The sequence below is a fragment of the Myripristis murdjan genome, chromosome 4, assembly GCF_902150065.1.
Source record: "Myripristis murdjan chromosome 4, fMyrMur1.1, whole genome shotgun sequence".
NCBI lineage: Eukaryota > Metazoa > Chordata > Actinopteri > Holocentriformes > Holocentridae > Myripristis > Myripristis murdjan.
The window spans coordinates 34,658,775-34,678,301 of record NC_043983.1 but is presented as its reverse complement, the minus strand read 5'-3'; the positions used below and the strand labels follow the sequence as shown (position 1 = coordinate 34,678,301).

The 19,527-nt window shown below is 41.4% G+C and overlaps 1 protein-coding gene across 3 annotated transcripts in view; it reads left to right on the top strand.

The window, feature by feature from the left end:
* The window catches only part of LOC115357679 (inaD-like protein), an 83,502-nt gene that overhangs the window by 56,114 nt on the left and 7,861 nt on the right, over nucleotides 1–19,527 (top strand). For all 3 annotated transcript variants that reach the window (XM_030049289.1, XM_030049287.1, XM_030049288.1), the window contains 8 exons: nucleotides 8,260–8,577; nucleotides 11,207–11,297; nucleotides 12,258–12,312; nucleotides 13,411–13,491; nucleotides 13,608–13,679; nucleotides 15,208–15,385; nucleotides 15,743–15,853; nucleotides 16,039–16,098. In XM_030049289.1, coding sequence (XP_029905149.1) covers nucleotides 8,260–8,577; nucleotides 11,207–11,297; nucleotides 12,258–12,312; nucleotides 13,411–13,491; nucleotides 13,608–13,679; nucleotides 15,208–15,385; nucleotides 15,743–15,853; nucleotides 16,039–16,098 — 966 coding nt within the window. The remainder of the gene's footprint in view (nucleotides 1–8,259; nucleotides 8,578–11,206; nucleotides 11,298–12,257; nucleotides 12,313–13,410; nucleotides 13,492–13,607; nucleotides 13,680–15,207; nucleotides 15,386–15,742; nucleotides 15,854–16,038; nucleotides 16,099–19,527) is intronic.

Genomic DNA, 19,527 nt, shown 5'->3' with positions numbered 1-19,527 from the left:
CATTTTGTCCGTTGCTGGACGGCGACATAATAGAACAGAAAGTGAACCGATCAATGGAGAACCAGAATGATACATTGTATTTATATTGTTTGTCTCACCTCTTGAACACCTTACAAGCCTCTTCCTCTTCGTCTTTCATCATTTCTCCTCTCCTCCATCATTTTCTCTCCTCTTTACCTTTTCCTCTCCTCTGTTGCCCCTCTCTCTCTCTCTCTCTCTCTCTCTTTCCTCCCCTCCTCCGGTCTTTCCTCATTTTTCTCCTCATCTTCCTCCTCCATTTTATTCCTTCCCTCGATGTTTTTTTTTTTTACCCTGCTCCATCTCTCTCTCCTCATTTTTTCATCTCTCCTTCATCTCTCCTCTCCTCTCCCTCCCTCTATTTCACTTGTTCACCTCCTCTCACCCTCTCTCTCTCTCTCTCTCTCTCTCTCTCTCTTTTTTCCTCCTCTCCTTCACCCCCCCTCCTCCTCTCTAAATCTTGCTGACTCTGCAGGATGGTAGGATGGTATAAAGTGCTCTATCAGCTCCACCAGCAGCATCTCTCTCTTAAGTGTGTGTGTGTGTGTGTGTGTGTGTGTGTGTGTGTGTTGGGTGCTCTGAGGACACTCCGGTGCTCCAGCGTCAGTACTCTCAGTACTGCAGTACTCACATTGTGGACTACTGCAGTACTGAAGTCTCACTTCTACCGCACCTTTATATCTTGTCCTTGAGGGACCTTGAACTCATCATTCACACTTTTATTTTCTCCCGTCTACATTACTGTAATTCCCTCTCCTCATGCATCAGTCAAGCCCCTTTAAATCGTTTACAGTTGGCTCAGAGTGTTAACGAGAACTCGCTCTCGGTCCCACATTACGCCTGCTCTTCCTTCCCTCCGCTGGCTCTCTGTAAAACTCAGAATAAACTATGAGATTCTGTTGGTTATTATTGATTATTGCCCGTACCACACCACCTCTCGACCACTCCCATCCTCACATCTTGGCCTTTAATCCATCGCCTCGCTCTGAATGCTAAACCAAAGGTGACCTGTGGAGTTTTAGCCCCGGCTCTGTGGAATAATCTCCCCGGGTTGGTTTTGTTTTTGCTGAATCTCTGGACGGTAAGCGGCTCCTTCACCTTCATTTTTATTTACAGACGAGTCTTTCCGTAGATCTCTGTGGAAGATCTTTGGATTGGCTGAGGATCTAAATGTCCTCTCTGTCTGTGCGCTTTCACGTATATATATTTTTTATATATTTGCTTTTCTATATGTTTGTTTTTGCGTTTCCGTGTGTGTGGAACCTGCAGACTCTACTGGTTTCTAGTGTCTCCGTCTGACCAGGTAGATCTGAAACTCCCTCACAGGGTCACAGTCAGCTGTGGGCGCGCTCCGTTTGGACGTGCCGGCTCGCCGCTGAGGGGCGGAGCAAAGCGTTTAAAAGGAGAGTGGGCGGAGCTTTAGGAGCTACTGGCTGTTCCAACAACTGTGTGAAAACAAACAAGAAATGAAGCTAAATGAGGCTCTTCATCCAAGCCAAACTTCAAAATCCTCTTTGTGCCTCTGCAGCTGCTGTCAACTCCAATCAGTTGTCGATTTGTTTTTCCCCAACCAATCACCACTGGCCAGCACATCCGCCTGGATCTAATGTCGTTTTTAATTCGACACTGATGCGTTGCCATGCCAACATACTGGAGCACAGCAAAGTAAAACTATAGCTGTGTCCCAATTCAGGGTCTGCATCCTTCGAAGTCCGGGTCCTCCGAAGTCCGGGTCCTGCGTCCCCCGTCAACTAACGGCAACGAAATGGGACGGTCTAGCCTTCAGAGTATTTCCTGGTTGCGTAACCGCCGTTACCGCCGTTTCCATGACAACAAACTCCCGGAGACCGAAATATAACGTTTCTTTCTGTCAGACAAGACAGAACAGGGGTTTTGGTTTAACATATATGGCGTTGGATGTTCAAATGAGTAAAAAACGAATATTTATAATGTGAAATCTGAACTTTTCTCCGACTGAGCAGCAGCACGCAAAGCATTTTGGGATACGGGAGCCCGAGAAGGATAGTCGCGATGCAGCCTCCGAATCGGCTACCAACGGCTGAAAAGGAGGCCGCATTTGAAGTGCGCATTTGAAGGATCCTTCGGCTTTGGATGAATTGGGACAGGCCTTCGAAAAGTGTTGTGACGTAACTGGCCTTCAGATGCGGCCTTCGAAGGATGCAGACCCTGAATTGGGACACAGTTTATGATATCAGGTGATATTGAGAGGACGTGCCATCTATGTAAAATAAATTTGTCAATCAATGAGGTGTTTTATCATCCAGTGTTCTGGTGTTAGCTAATCTGCTGTCTGGCTCTCAGTCTGTGGTGCAGCTCAGTCACATCAACAACGTTTTCCCCACCACACAACGCCGCTTTTTTTTTTTTTTTTTTTTTTTTTTTTTTTTTTTTTTACCACTGATAAAGTCACCGTTGAATTAAGCAACATCAGACCTGCAGAATCGCTGGAAACTTTTTAAAATGAATGTGTGATTCACGGGTCTGGAACCAGGCTGCTTCTGCAGCGTTGTGATGGTAATCCCATCCAAATCTCCGTGATTAATCTAGAATATATGCCATCGGGTCAAGGAGGCAAAACCGGCGAGTGATGGTCGGGTTTTGGAGCGCGGCCAGTTATCGTGGGAAGAGCTTAATCCCACACGGATCTAAAATCCAGCTGAAACAGAGCTTTTTTTTTTTTTAAATATGGGATATCAGTGTGTCCATGTCTTCCTCTGCAATATGCAGTGTTTTTTAAGTTTTTATTGTTTGACAGGGTCTCATCTGTTTTTAAATTTTTTTTCATTTACAATATTTATTTGTATTATTTATAATATTTATTTATATTTCTCAGTATTTAATACTTTTATGTATTTTGTTTATTCATATTTCCTGAAAAATAGTTTTATTTGTTTGCGTAGTTATTTTTAAGTTTAAAGATGTTAACAGTAAATGTCAGCTATCAGCAGCTTCTTGTAACAAATCTAAAAAACAAACAAACAATAAAATCCTTATCAGTTGAATCCTGCTGTATTCCAGCCAGCCTGTGGACTGTTTTCTACTTTATTCTACATTAATATCTTATTAAATAGAACTGTTAGCTGTTAGGCTCTGTTATACTTCTCTATATATATTTGATTAAATGGAGTCTGCAGCTGTATTCTGCTGTTAATATTTTATTAAATATACCTCCCAGCCATTCTGAAACTGGACTCCGCAGTTATTATCCTGTTAAGTTTCACCTCTGGCCAGTCTAGGATATATTTTACTGTTGATGTTTTGTTAAATAAAACTTCCAGTCACTCTCAAACTCTATTCTACTGGATTTTACTGTAAATTTCATATTTACATAGAATTACTATCAATATTTTATCATTGATATTTTATTAAATACTTTCTCTTTCTCTCTCTTTTTAAATACTCAGACTCTTTTCTATTAGCTGTAATTATAGTAGAAAATATGATATGGAGCTTCTACTCTAGTGGTTTTCAAAGTGGAGTCTAGGGCCCCCCGGGGGTCCTTGAGGGTCTTCCAGAGGGTCTCCAGCAAAATGACGAATAGTTTAATTTCACTGAAATGCTTGTGAGCATTTAAACACAACGAATCTGATCAGCGTCACTGATCTGACAGTTAAGTTTTATTTTAATTATTACAAATATAGTTTTCTATTTACTTTCTTTTTCTAATTTTATGGTCATTTTTTGCATTTTTATTTTTTTTTTATTTTCCAAATTGTCCATGAAAATGTTTGAAAACTCCTGTAAATCTGTTTGTAGCTGTTCCACGTTAATCCCACAGAGAAAACCTCCAAGCTTCCAGTCTGCTGTGTTCTACTGTCTTCTACTGTCTCCTCTCTGTTTTGCTGTGTTCTGCTGTGTTCTACTGTCTTCTACTGTCTTCTCTCTGTTCTACTGTGTTCTGCTGTGTTCTATTGTGTTCTGCTGTGTTCTATTGTGTTCTACTGTATTCTACCATCATTCTTCAGTCCTTCATTGCCTCCTCTTGTATATTTTCCACTGTGTTCTATTGTGTTCTACTGTATTCTACTATCATTCTTCACTCCTACACCATCTCCTCTCCTGTATATTTTACTGTGTTCTACTGTGTTCTATTGTGTTCTGCTGTGTTCTATTGTTTTCTATTGTGTTCTGCCCTGCTCTCCTGTGTTCTGCTGTGTTGGTCAGTGAGCTGCTGCGGCCGTCCTCTGTGCTGCACTCTACTGTACTCTACTGTCTTAGCGCGCTGCCGTCCTCCTCGCTGTTTTATTTCCTGTTTTATATGCAGCCCATTTGGCTGAAGAGGTTTTTCACAGCCGGCAGGTCTCTGATGGCGTTCATAAAGCCGGCCAGGCCAGCGCTGCCGGCTCGCTGCCGGCTCGCTCTCTGTCACGCCGGCCCACTGACCAGACAGAGACCTCGTTAGGGAGCCACACCTCGTTAACTTTTAGAGGTCATATACAGAAGATGGCTGCGGTGACGAGCTGCAGCCGCTCTTTAAAGGTGTGTTCGCACTATTCTGCTGTGTTCTTTCTTTTTGTGGAGAAAGCTCTACTGATATATGTAGAACTGAATATAAAAAAAGGAAAAAGCTCCCAGCTGCACAGTCAGCAGACAGTCCTGATGTCCAGCTGTCAAACCACAGCACAGCAACAGCCAGCAGCAGCTGCAGCTTTACTACCGCTGCTTTACCGGCTTTACCTCCAAAGCTGGAAAGGAACCCGTCAGCTGCCGCGGCGGCGTGAAACCCCGCCTCCTCTTCGCTGTGATTGGTCAGTCCGGGTCTGGAAGCTGATCGTTTCTCTCTGCGCTGAATAAAAAGACGCCAGTGCTGCATCTTTTTCTAAAGTGCCACTTTTCTCTCTGGTCTTGCAGCCGCTTCCCATCACTTTTAATGTGAAAAATACCTGCAGGCTGTTTTAAAACACATGGATGCAGGGAACGACTCAGAAAACCTTCAACTTTTAAGGCAACCGGGTCACATCTGGTGGTTCTGATTTTTCCTCAGTGCAAGAGGAATTTAGTTCTTTGTGGAAGGAACAGGGCGGTGATGCTCTCCGCCTTCCTCAGTAAAAACCCAGTTTGACGCGTCCCGCTGTGGTCTGACTTAACTCTGATGCTCTGGTTTAATTGTAATCCTGTCTGGATCAATATCTGCAGTTTTACACACACATAACACTTTGTTCAAGGGCATCTGGATTAGAGGAGACATGTATTACAACCAGAGGTGGACAGATTAGATTAGATTATGTTGACTGTTGATTTCTGTTGGGAAAACAACATATAGAATAATATATAAGCAAAGCAAGAGAGAGAAACAAGCTGCTACAGCATGGAGTCTGTACAAGAGACTCACACCAGTTTTGCTGTATCATGAGTGTAAGTGAATGTGTGTGTTTGTGTGTGTGTGTGTGTGTGTGTGTCTTCCCCCTGTGATGGATGGACTGGCACTTGTTCGGGCTGCAGTCAATCCTACAGAGCGAGAAAGCTGAACCACGTCCACTGGCTGCTGTGAGACAGAAAACAGGATCATCCCGGTCATTCTGAATATTTGGCCTGTTCAGTACAATTTCTCCACATTTTCCTTGTCAACAAAACATTTAGCGAATCATGCCGGGGAACTGAGGGTTTCACAAGTTTTGATTCAGTTTTGGTTTGAGGGCAGATTCCTCTTCTCTTCTCGTGGAATGGAAACTCAGTTTGTGACTTCCTGAGGCTGAATCTGTCCTCTGGAATGGACGGACTTTTACATCGGAGTCAGACGAAAGTGCAAAGTACAAAACTGAGGAGGAGAATTATCATCAACCCTGTCGGTCCCTTTGGTCGGCTCATCCTCGCCGCATGGCCGAGCTTTGTTCAATCCCACAAAACTTCACTGTGAATTCCAGGGGAGGTTCAGGTTCAGGTTCAGGTTCAGGTTACTGTATTCGTACCCGTAGGTAGATTTGTCCTGCAGTGAGTCGTCCAAACACACATACACATCCAAACATAGCATCAAACAAACATAATAACCAGAAACCATGGTAATAAAGTGCTACATAGATCAAGGCTCCACCAATAAACACTCGAATTTCCTAACACACAAAATGACGAAGGGAAAATTGGTTTAAAACAAGAATACAAAAAGTTTAAAAACCCGGATACTAAAATACAATCAGATAACAAAGATTAAAAATACATAAATAAATAAATAAATAATGAATAAATAAGGCCTGTGCACGGCATCTAGTTATAGCTTGTTCAGCTCTATGATGGCAGCAGGAACAAAACTGTTCCTATAACGTTTCGTCTTACATTCAGGGACCAAATACGAAGAAGCTGAAATTCACAATTTAAGGGGTGAGAGTCATCATTTAGAATCGAGGAAGCAGTCCTCTGTAGCTGTCTGGCGTACAGGGATGCTGGGGAAAGCTGAACCTTGCCAATCCGTCTAGAGGACCATTTAACTATTTGGTTCAAGGCATTCCTCTCCTTTAAAGATATATGACCAAACCATGACACCAAAGAAAATGATAAAACTGATTCAAATAAACGCGCGGTAAAACATGGTCATAATAGTTCGGTCAATATGAAAGTGCGAAAGATCCTGAGGTTTCCAAACATCCCAAACATGAGCTGCAGAATATCAGGGAAATGTGTCTGAAATGATGCACAAGACATGTCGATCAGTTCTGTCTGATGTGATGCTGCAGCCAGAAAACAGCAGCATCTTGGCTTTGAATGTGAAGCTGCAGAGATAGATAGATAGTTAGATAGATACTTTATTCATCCCGCAGGAAATTCGCAGTTTTTCAGCAGTATCCACAGATTACAGATTAAATAAATCAATAAAAAAAAGATAAATAAAAAAATAAATAAATAAAAAAAAAATAATAATAAAATAAAATAAAATAAAATAATAATGTGAGACACAACATGGAGGAGACTCTGCCCTAATCTAAGGAAACTTTTTTTTTTAATCTCTTTGATGAGAATTAAGGGCAAATCAGAGTTCAGTGAGTTAAAAAAAAAAAAAAAAAAGTTAAAAATTAAACACAGAACCTGCTCAGTTACAGTAACTGGAGCAGATGTAGTGAGTTACTTCCCCCTCTGCAGCGGGACAAGCACTAAAGCGGCGCGAGAGGAAAGTGTTTTATCTGGCCGACTGTCATCTCGTCCTCATCCTCTAATGGTGGAGATATTAAATGACAGCATCTTTAAATCTTAGCAATGTGAGGCCAGGCAGTCACGGCCAGCGCACATCAGTCTGCAGAACATCCTGTTAGCGTTATGAGCTCTGCCGCCGCCGCCGTCCGCTCCTCACCTCCATTATATAGCCCGCGATGGGCCGGCTTCCCAGGCCCAAATTAAAATAAGAGGAGCAGAGTCCTTGACGATGAAGCTTCGTCGATGGAAATTAGCCTAAGTGTTGTCATTAATATTTTCCGGTGCGGGCTAATGTCTGCATCATAATGTAAGAACAGGATATCCCTGCTGGATGTGCTGAGGAAGGCTCTTTGGGGAGTTTGCGGGGAACCATTAGGTATTTTTAGACGGAGGCTAATGCTCAGAGTGTTTGCAGTTGTATATTTAGTTTGACTTGTGGTTTTTCAGTTTCTCTCCTGACGACAGACAAAGGTCAAAGGTCGCAAGAATTTAAACGATCCTTTTTTTTTTTAGATGCATATATGATCAAAGATGTGTGATAAATTTTGAATGTCTGTGTGGTTAAAAGTAAAGTTGACTGTGTTTGAGAGTTAACACGCTCCTGAACGCCCCCTCAAACTCATAATTCCAAGTGGGATTTGGGGAATATTGAAATATATACCTGAGTTTCTGAGTTGTGATGTTTCATAACAACAAAAAGGATGGATTTAAAACATCGGGAAAGAATAAACCAGAAACTTTCTAACTTGTAAATCCTGTCTTCAGTGTTTAGTAACCAGGGGGCCTTTCTCACCAGTCACTGCCACGGCACAAAGTGATTATTATAACATTTTTATGTGTTAAATCACCTCCAGCGGGGGTCCAGGGTTTCATGAGAGTCATTTTGGGAGTTCAGAACATCATCATCATCATCATCATCATTTGTCCATCCACTGTTTATTCCATATTTGAGTTTTTCTTTGTTTTCTCTCCTTTCATCTTCTCTCGGTTCCTTCACTTCTCAGATCGAGTGTCTTTCATTAAAGAAACATAAAGGACTACTGTGTATGTAACTGAGTGTGTGTGTGTGTGTGTGTGTGTGTGTGTGTGTGTGTCCAGGGTCTGAGTGAAGACCTTCAACAGGAGGAGGAGGAGGAGGAGGAGGAGGAGGAGGAGGAGCCAGAGCTGATCCTGGATGGCGGCCTCCCTCGCTACGCCTCCTCTCTGAGCTCTAACCTCCTGCCTGAGGAGGGCAGGGAGATGGCTGTGGATGAGGAGGAGGAGGAGGAGGAGGATGAGGAGGAAGAGCAAGAGGAGGAGGAGGTGCAGGCGGAGGAGAGAGAGGAGGAGAGAGCAGCCTCCTTCCGCAGGAAAGATCCTCCGTCGTGGGAGGAGTGGAGGCTCTCCTCGTTCAGCCGGGCCGCAGGAGCAGAGGGGGTGAGCCGTGAAATAAAAGACCAAAAAATAGATTTTCAGGATTAGAAAACATTAATTATCATAATCCTGGTTCAGATCCAGGTATTTTAATTCAAATTGTGATGCACTAAATTGGAAAAGCTGAATGGTTTCCATTAAATTTCCTTAAAATCCGAAAAGGTGTTGCTCTGCGGTGCAGCAGAGAAGTTTGAGGATAAGAAAAAATGTGATTAGATTGCAAAGGAGGGCAGTTGTGGCTAAATAAAGACATCTGCTCCTCTGATCGGCCCGATGAAGGGCTGAACAGCGGTTATGAACGTCATCACACATGCAGCTTCAAACATGCAGAACATGAATCAGAAAATCACCAGGTGCATTTCTGTGGGTTTCTCTTCATGTGAACAAATGAAACATGACCACCAGTACCTGACAGACCAGTGACAGACCAGTAAAAACACTAATAATACCAATCAATACTCATCAGTATGAATCATTCGCTTTTTCTTTCTATTTTCCTGTTGGATCCCCCCCCCGTCCTGAAAACTGACTTGACGTTTGGGTTTGCCACCCAAATGGCTTTAGGAAGTTGATAAAGTTTTTATGAGTTTGTATTTTAATGATTCATTTAATGTATTTTTAAAATTTATTTATTTTTTAAATTCCAACTTGATGCCTCACAGCCTGAGACGCTGATGATGGAGGCTGAGACGTTTCCTCGCTTCAGTTCAATTCAAACTTTATTGTCCCGTAAAACGAATTAACAACACTCTTTTCCTCCCTCTGCAATAAAAAAATGTTTTTGCATATTTTATGACTTGGCATGGTGTTGAGTGTATAAACCTGTTAATGTGGACGCTGGACGGTAAAATCAGCCGCACACAGAGCGCTGATGGTTTTAAGGCTTTCGTAAAAGCAGAGGCACACCTGTCCACCTTCTGCTGGGCAGAGACACAAGAGACGGTCGCTTCAGTCGCAGCGTCGCGCACACACACACACACACACACACACACACACACACAGAGAGACTCAGAGCCGCTCATCAGAACCATCAGCTGGTTTCTACAGTTCATGTTCCACAACATGAGCTGGGGCCGCCTCCAGGGGGCGACATACAGCGCTAAACCTCGGCTGCATACACATGTATGACCTCAGATGTTGTGTGTGTGTGTACGTATACATATATATATATATATATATATATATATATATATACATACACTATATAATGCCAATGTAATGTTTTTTTGCATCTGACAAAATACAGCAAATACAAATATATTTAATAATAATGAAAATGAGACATAATTGATAAACTTAATAACTAAATATTTAACACTGTTATTCTGTTTGCTTAAATAAATCTTCACTCTGTCAGAAGTGCATTTATTTTAAATAAAAAATTGTATCAACTAAATACATGACCACTTGTAATCAAAAAACAAACTTTGTAAATGATAATGATAAAGAAAAACTAAAAAAAAATGAAAAAAAATTACTGCACTTAACGCTGAACTTAAGCGCTTTATCAGGTGTGTCTGCAGACATTTATTGTTCATCGGCCTCGTGAACGCAGGTATCAGCCGATGCCGATTATTGGCCCGATTAATCAGCTGAAGGAAATGTGGAACATTTAGGAAGCAGATGATTGGTTCTCCTCTGGTTCTGCAGCCAGTCGGCGTTAGAAATATCAGGGCCGTGGAACCATGACAGGAACAGTCCAGTTACTGATCAATATCTGAATCAAATGGACTGATCGGTTTAGAGCATTTAGCCCCACTGACCCACACAGATTCTGCTCTAAGTAAGAAAGGTGAATAAGCCCAGCTGTCCTCAGCCTGGGACTAAAGGTCGAGGTCGCTCTTTTTCAGGTTTACTAACCGAGAGAGACGACACCGCGCCTGAGATCATTTCCATGGATTCATTCTGTCTTCATGCGCAAACTGCTTCAGTTCAGAATGAGTTAATTTAAAAACAGCAGTTGTTTAACTCATGCTCTTTGATCACTGCCACTGGTTTCCTCAGCGCAGCGCACTTTGACTTTGGAAATGAAGTATTGACCTCAGTTTAAAGAGAGAGCGTGTCAAAGTGTCCTTGAGCAAGACACTGAACCACTAACCCCTAACTGCTCCTGATGGGCAGCTTGGCTCGGCTTGCATGGCAGAATGTGTGTATGAATGGGTGAATGTGTGTGTGAATGTGTGAATGTGTGTGTGAATGGGTGAATGTGAGGCAAACACTGTAAAGCGCTTTGAGTGGTCAGTAGACTACATAAAGTGCTATAGAAATACAGCACATTCACCATTTTACCATTTATTAAAAATGACTTTTCCAAGTTTTCCAAAAGGGACTACCAAGTCTGCTGTTCTGATGATGTCACTGCTCCAGCTGACCAATCACACAGCACGATCCTTAGCCCAGCACCTGCACTGGCTCCCTCTGATGCCGTGTCGATGTCTCTTAGGGCCGCCAAACGTCTCTCACATGAGTTACTTCAAAAGAAAAGCCTCTCTGGGAAAATGAATGGAGGCCTGCAGCGTGCAGAGTTCAGTCTGTCACCTGCCCACTGTGACCTCTGACCTCTGACCTCCACCTCCACGCTGTCGGATGTGAACGCACATGAATGTTGCTCTGACTTGTGTTTCTTTTTTAGACGGGGACAGAAGAGGAGGAGGAGGAGGAGGAGGAGGAGGCTGTGAAGCTGGGCGATGAAGATGCAGAGTCTGTTGGACACTTGCTGCTAGGTGAGAGAGCGAGAGAGAGCGAGAGAGAGCGAGAGAGAGAGAGAGAGAGAGAGAGAGATTGCACTTATTGATGCACTTAATTGCATTTAATTCATATTGCACACATTGAAATGATCGCCGTACAGAGGAAGAGACTAATGTTCTTGGTAAATCATTGGAGGACGTGCCGTCCAAGTCGATTTTCCGTCTCGTTCACACGTTGGCCCGCCTGCTCCTGGGATAGATCTTAAATTACGCTCTGAGTGCTCTGAGAGCTTTTTAAAAGTCTGACATCGAACCCCATGGATCCTGCACAAACCCTGTTTTTTTATTTCATCTTTATTGGAAACACATTCAGATTTACAAACATTGTGTTCAACATAACGGTGCACAAAGATACCAGAGTATGAATTCAAATAAATAAGTAAAAATTATAATAAAAAATGAAAAATAATAGATGGTAGACTAAAATAGATTAATTATTAATGTAAACTTGTGAGAGAAGAAAAATAAAATCCAAAAGTTGTTCCCCTATAAAGAGTTGACAGTACAGGTTTTTAGCGTTGATAAGTTTGATATTCTATATATTCTATAAATTTACATTAAAATAAACAGTAAACAGTTTGTTATTCTGCATTTCCAAATATAATCAGAAAGTTTACAGTGAATTTAATGCTAGATTTGTCATATTCAACATAAGTAATGGCATTTTTATATTGAATTTTAACATTATGACTTGTTTTACACAATACATATAAATGCATAGTCTTTAATTAGAAAATAAAAAGTAACTAAACGTGTAAATGCTTTAAAGATTCTGGTTCAGCGCTGCAGAAATTACATTTGCTTTCAGAACCTGAATATTTGTGGAAACATGGATATGTTGGATATACAGTATTGTGCTGTGTGTGTGTGTGTGTGTGTGTGTGTGTGTGTGTGTGTGTGTGTGTGTGTGTGTGTGTGTGTGTGTGTGTGTTGCAGACTGCAGAGACAGCGAGGCGGACTCGGAGCTCACCTTGACGGACACAGACACAGAGTCAGTACCTGCTGCACCTTCACCGTCACTCCTGTCTCCTTTCCTGTGTCAGCGTCTGTTTTCATGGTCGTCTGCCGCCCCCTGCTGGTCACACTGGATATTACACATTATTATTATTTATTTGATTTTATTTATTGGTGAAGCAAGACAAATACATGACAAGTGATCACATGCACACACAAAGATGAGCTGATGTAGTGAACAACTGTAGGAAAGGAAGAAAAGAAAAACAAAAGTAAGGACTTGAAGAGGAGCTGAAAATTTAAATATTTCATTTTCATCAAAATGCAGAATTGTTCGTCTCAGCAACATAAAACAATATCCAGTGATCTTTTTTATTCTGCAATTCTGCTAAATATTACAGCAGCTGTTTATCTTTTGGTTTTGTTGAATGATGCCATTACTACTTAACTCTTTTGTTGTTTGATTTTTATGAAGGAATATCAGCTTCTGTGTGAACACTGGTATTTCTTTTACCTTCGGTTTTAATAATAGTTTATTTGTTTTATTATTATGAAGTAATATGGGAAACCTTTTTAATTTGAGTTTTATTGGTGGTTATTTTTTTAAATCATTTTTTGTTGGTTTTATCACTGTTTTACTTTGGCTGCTCTGCTTGTAAGCTGCAATACAAATAAACTTAGTATTACTTTAGTATCTTACAGCAGACCTGCTTTAAAGTGAAACAGTAACCATTAGAAAAAAAACTTGTGAAAGTATTCTGGCAGTAAAAAAAAAAGCAAAGTTTTATTTTGTATTTGTATTTAAAGTTGTATTTAATTTCATCTGTAGCACGCAGCAGGAACACTAGGGGGCAGCATCTCTACAGTTTGAAGCTGCAGCCTCACAGTGGAAACATGAATGAGATGAAATGGAAGAAAAGTGTTTTTGTTTTTGAATGTCCTGTCTCTTTGGTCTCAGTATATCATAAATGGGGCTGCAGAATCAGTGAAATTCACAGTGTAACCTGTATATTCTGTTATAACCTGACAGAAAAAAATCTAATTAAAAAATCCAGTTTAAACGTTAAAGCACCACAGAAAGCTAAAAACATGAGACAGTGATGTACTTTTTTTTTTTTTTTTTCCTTTTTTTCAGGTCCATGCGGATGATTGACAGAGAGAGGAAGAAGAGGCGGAGCCAGAGAGGAACTTATCCACCAATCAGAGGAGGCCACAGGTAGGAGAACACCACCAGCCAATAGGAGCATCCGCCTCAGGAAACTGTATTTACTGCTCTTATTATGTCTGTGCTAATGTGTGTGTGTGCATGTGTGTGTGTGTGTGTGTGCTCAGTGATCTACCTGAAAGAGAGGAAGGTGAGGGAGAGGAAACACCTGCATTCAGCCACTGGGGACCCCCCCGCAGGTAACACACGCACGCACACACACACACACACACACACACACACACAGTGAATGTCTGATTGCTCCTTTTAGCACCGAGCAGAGTTAAACTGATGACAGGCAGTGGAGTGTGACTAATGCCACCGGGTTAATTGCTTGTTGTGGTGTGTGTGTGTGTGTGTGTGTGTGTATTTTAGTGTTTGGACTCATTGATGTTAGTCTGTTTTACACTGCATTTCCATTTCCATGCATGCATCTTCATATGTCATCCATATTTATCCTCTCCTTCATTTGTCCACCCTGCCCTTCTTCACTGTCGGTCCCCTCCAGTCTTTACTGCAAAGTCATTACGTTTTTTCTGTTTCTGCTGAGTCACTGTTCAGTCGGGGTGGGAATCACCAGAAACCCCACAATACGACATTATCACAACACTTAAATCACATTATGGTAGTAGTGTATTTGAAATATCTCAGTGTTGTACTGACATGTATTGCGATATGTTTTGATTTATTACCTTTTTCCCAACTACAAATTCTGTCCCCATCTGTCGTCAGCATCTGTTTTATCTAATAAGATCAATTTTTCCTTCTGTTCATCTGACTTAAGTCACTTTAATGCAGCAAAACGAGACAGACTGACCAACTCTGCCCTCAGAACCTGTCAGAAATGTTGCATCGATTCATGGCGATTAAATATCGATACTTGGCGTCTGTGTATCGATACAGTATTGCTACACAAAATATAGAGATACCAAGATGTATTGATTTAATGACGAGCTGGAAATGGCTGCTTCACATGAACACTGTTGGTGGGATTTAGAGATTCACTGAAAGAATTGTTTTCATGGTTAGATTATGAAATACGGGCAGGCAGGGAGGTGGGCGGGGCAAATTTTTATATTCATAGATCTGCACATTTTTAATGAGGGCAAGATTTAGAGTTACGTTCAAGGTACAGAGGGAAGTTTTTTCATGGAAAAAAAAGCGCTTAAAAATTATTTTAGGAAATTTTTTGGGGCTTAATAAATGACTCAAAGGGGACTTTAAGTTTCTGCTAAGACGACTAAATCTTTCTGCGTGTGTTTGTTGCCCCCAGGGTGCAGATCAGAGGGGTAATTTGTGTGTTTTCACCCCACATGGTGGAGGTGTTAGATTAGATTAGATTAGATTAGATTAGATTAAATTTAACTGTCATTGCACAAAGTACAAGTACTAAGACAACGAAATGCAGTTTAGCATCAAACCAGAAGTGCCAAAAAACAGAAAAGGCAGTGCAGCGGATATAAATATATGTATATTATCTACAGTACAGTATTTACAGTGTGAATATGAACAGTAAGTAGAGCATGGCATGGTCTCTGGACTCTAGTGAAAGTGATAATAAATAGTACATGTAATAAATATAGTATATACATAAATGAATAGTATATACAGGTATGAATGGCATGTATACATATAATCATACATATATACAGATGTGGATGGTGCATGAGTGGTACATACAGGTATGAGATGAGATGTGGGCAGTAACAGGTGTGTCGGTGGCTGCAGGGTGGAGGTGTGGCCGGAGCAGGGCCAGTCTCTGGGCCTGAGCATCGTGGGCGGCCGACACGTCATCAAGCGCCTGAGGAACGGGGAGGAGCTGAAGGGGATCTTCATCAAACAGGTTCTGCCAGACAGTCCAGCCGCCCGGACGCTCTGCCTGAAGACCGGAGACAAGATCCTGGAGGTACGGCCGCATCTCACACCTGGAGGGGCTGTGTGCACCTGCACGTGTCTAACCTCTGGACCTGCACTCCTGGACAGAGTCATGTGATCGCTGTTAGATTAGCAGTTTGAGTAATACACATTCAAAGAAATGAGGAGATCATGCTGGTTAGTTTGTGGATTTTCTGCTCTGACTGAAAGCCTCACAGCTGGAGCGTTTACACTCACCGCCCAGAAACGCCACGCAAAGTCAGCGTGAAGCAACTTCACAGCTACACTTTAGCTAACTCTGTGTGTGTGTGTGTGTGTGTGTTTGTGTGTGTGTGTGTGTGTGTGTGTGTGTGTGTGTGTGTGTGTGTGTGTGTGTGTGTGTGTGCAGGTGTCAGGTGTCGACCTCCAGGCTGCCAGTCATGAGGAGGCGGTCAACGCCATCAAATCAGCTCCCAGCCCCGTGGTGTTCATCGTCCAGAGCCTTTCTGCCACACCACGGGTAAACACACACACACACACACACACACACACACACACTGTAGGTACACACAGCACACAACAGCTGAGTACAGACTCACAGATTACACTCAGTATGTTGCACAAGTTTCCCAATTTCTTCTTATTCGTTCCTCTGTATGTGTGTGTGTGTGTGTGTGTGTGTGTGTGTGTGTGTGTGTGTGTCAGCCTGTGTCGTTAACAGCTCCCAGCTACAGTAAGCACAAGGAGAAGAGGACGGCGTCTCTGGTAAGAACACACACACACATCAGACTGACGCCCAAATATGGACTTCCTCTGTGGTGTTTACAACTTCACCAGAGTTTCTTTTCCCGGTAAATTTTAGCTTACCATTAATGTACCTGCCACTGAAACATCAAAATACCACAGGTTTATCTACTCCTGTACAAAATGGTTAAAAGTTTAAAGCAATATAAAATGACAGTAACAGGTGGATTTATTTGTGGAAAAGAAGCTCAGATACGTCCTGAGTGTGATGTTGGGATCGAGCGACGGGTCATCATGGGAGGGTAGCAACTTAGCCTTTAGCAATGTGCAGAAAATATTTGTTCACATACAAACAAACATCCAAATGCTATAAAATACTTTAAAGGCTTTGGGAAAACTGGTGTCATTTTCACATATTAACTCTCATTAAAACAAAACAAAACAAAAAATCCCTGAAAGTGAAACTACATTAGAAACCAGTGAAATCTAAATTCATCATTTATCTTTCAGGACAAGACATTTATCACAGGTCCCGACTCATCAGTGAATCTTATTAGTGCATTAATACTTAAAAAAAATCAGAGACAAAAAAAGGTCAGCTGAGTTGTGCTGGAAATGATGTGAAATTGATTCACCACTCATTTCAGTAACTAAGTACTGTTTAGCCTTCCTCTTGTCACATAGTCCTGGATAATTATAGCATCACGTTAATGATGTTAATAGCAAGAAAGCTTTATTTTTATAATTTACACTTTATTTTATTTACTTTGTCCAGCAGTAAAACCAGGACTTACAAACAAAGTTAGTTATTTCTTATATTTTACTGGTTGTTTTAGCTGCAGTGATGCAGTGGGTGATTTAACTGCAGATGTTGTTGAGCCCGCCTCCCAAACCGCCTCAGGACCGGCCCGCTGAGATCCAATAACAACGCAGCAGAATCCACATCAGGAGAAAACATGTTAATTAGGGCTTTAATGGTTCAATTATCCCACAGTTTGCTTTGTTCTGTGCTTTTTGGGTCCCTTTTCCTTTTTCTGTTTGGTTTGTTTTGTTCATCAGGGAGAAAAAAAACACTGCCATTTCCAATGATCTCTGTATTTCGTCTTAAAATAACTTTTTTTTTTTTCCATTTAGAGATTTGAAATAACAGTAGTTTATCAGAGGCAAAAGTGCTGCTTAGACTATTTAAAAAAAAAAAAAAGAAGAAAAAGAAGATGAAAACCTTTCATTTTATTCATTAGTTCATCAGCTCAGTGTGTGTGGTCACATGGCTCTCACACAGCGGGTGTGTGTGTGTGTCCTGACATCAAATCTCATTATCAAGACCACATTTTAATCCAAGGTGTAAATGGAGCCATTCAGTTTGAATCAGTGCTGTGTGGAAAGACTGTGGAAGACAGGACACACACACACACACACACACACACACACACACACACACACACACACACACACACACAGATGGATGTGTACATGTCACTCTGCTGCGTCTCTGTGTTTGTCAGACAAAGCAGAAAAACCCAGAGGTGTGCATAAATCACCATGTGAGACAGACAGATGTGTCTCCCCTGCCTGCCTCATATCAACAGCTCATATTTATTGTTTGTATTTACACTCAGAAGTATAAATCAGTGAGTAAACATCTCACTGTGAGCGCTGTGCCGGCCAGCAGGGGGCAGCGCAGCCTCAGCTGTCTGCTGCCCCTGGGACTGAGACTCATAATAAAGCTCATAATAACTGTCAAAATGCATTAAAAAGTGCATCTGATTAGTTATTAGTTTATCAGTCAGTATCATTACATCCTCAGTTAAAACGATTAACAGCCTAATGATGCCATAATCTTCATTAGATTTAATCTGCGACTGCCACATAGAAATTATACCAAACACATAGATCTGCTCTACATGCACCTATTCTATCCTATAGATGTTTTTGCAGATATATTTCATTATACATGTAGTCAATGCAAAGGTGTGAGGTGTGTAGATATTCTATAGATGTATTTTAATGCATTTCACTTTTTATTACTCTTATAGGGTATGCAAAGGTTTTTCTTTTTTCTTATATTCTTTGTATTGATACACTTTATTTGTTATTTGTGGTGTTTTATTTTTTGAAAGATATATATTTCCCTCTCCTAGTGTTCACAGGCATGTTTTGTGTTGTCTACTTCCTGTGTAACTTCAGGACAAAGAATTTCCTAATGAAGGATCAATAAAGAACATCTGTCGATCTGATGTAAAACTGTGTCTGGAAAAAAGAGAGACACATGTACTGTGTGGATTTTATATTCTGAGTTGGCAGTACAGCGATATGTCGTCTGTATTTTGAAGGTTAAGCGTAAATTAAAATACAGCAGAAGGCACCCAGGGGAGAAATAAAACAAAAAATGAAAAATCTGTAGAAATAAATTGAAGTAAAAAAAAGAAAAAGAAAAAAGAGATCAAATCTGCAGCGCCCCGAGCAGAGCCGGTCAAAGACAAAATTAAAAAAGGAAAGTTCTGATATGAAATCATTAACCTGTCACAACCTGGCATTATCCGCTGATAACAGCAGGGTTTGAGTTTAATATGGAGCGAAATTAAATCCATAAAGGCCGTTTGAGCGTCTGAGGACAGGAAAGAAACTTTTTTTTTTGTTTTTGTTTTTTTGGCTGCAGACGCTCGGCCTTCAGCTCGTCCTGCAGCTGAGCATCGTTTCCACCGAGCGCCGTGTCGCTGCCCTGCAGGGCCACAACAAACTAAACGCAGCACAAACCCCTGAACCCTGCAGCTGCTGGCCGCCTCCACACACAGGAACCTGCTCAGCTCACAGCTGACAACCGAAGACAACCAGAATTTGCATTAATCACAAATAAAAATATGGTTGTTCGTCTTGAAAACACAAAACTGTAAATCTACACACACACACGCACCCATGCATTCCTGCGTGTATCTTGACAAATATGACCATGCATGCAAAAAAAAAAACAAAAAAACAAAAAGCCTGCAGGGATCCATCTCTTGTTCCACTCAGTTCAGTTTAAAGCTGCAGAGTCTTACAGCTGCAGGCAGGGATCATGGGAAATATAATGTCCTGCCATATCAGAACCTGCAGCTAATGATTATTACAGTTATATATCAATTAATAGATTTTTCATTTAGTGTGAAAAATAAAGTCTGATGGGACGTGATCAGAGTCCAGAGTGACGTCTTCAAACGTCTTCCTCAGTCTGAGCAGCAGCTAAAAAAACAACAGAGTATTAATTTGATGAAGATGTGAGCAGAGGAGAGGAAGACGGTGTGAGCGTCTCAGTGCCGCTGGAGTCAGACGGCGGTCGCTGTTTGATGAATGTCCTCAAACGTTCATTAACTTCCCAACCCGAAGACGCGGCAGAAGTGAGTTTTCTTGCCCCGTTTTGTTTCCCAGGTTTGATGAGTGATAAATTCTTCCACTGGAGTGAGATAGTTT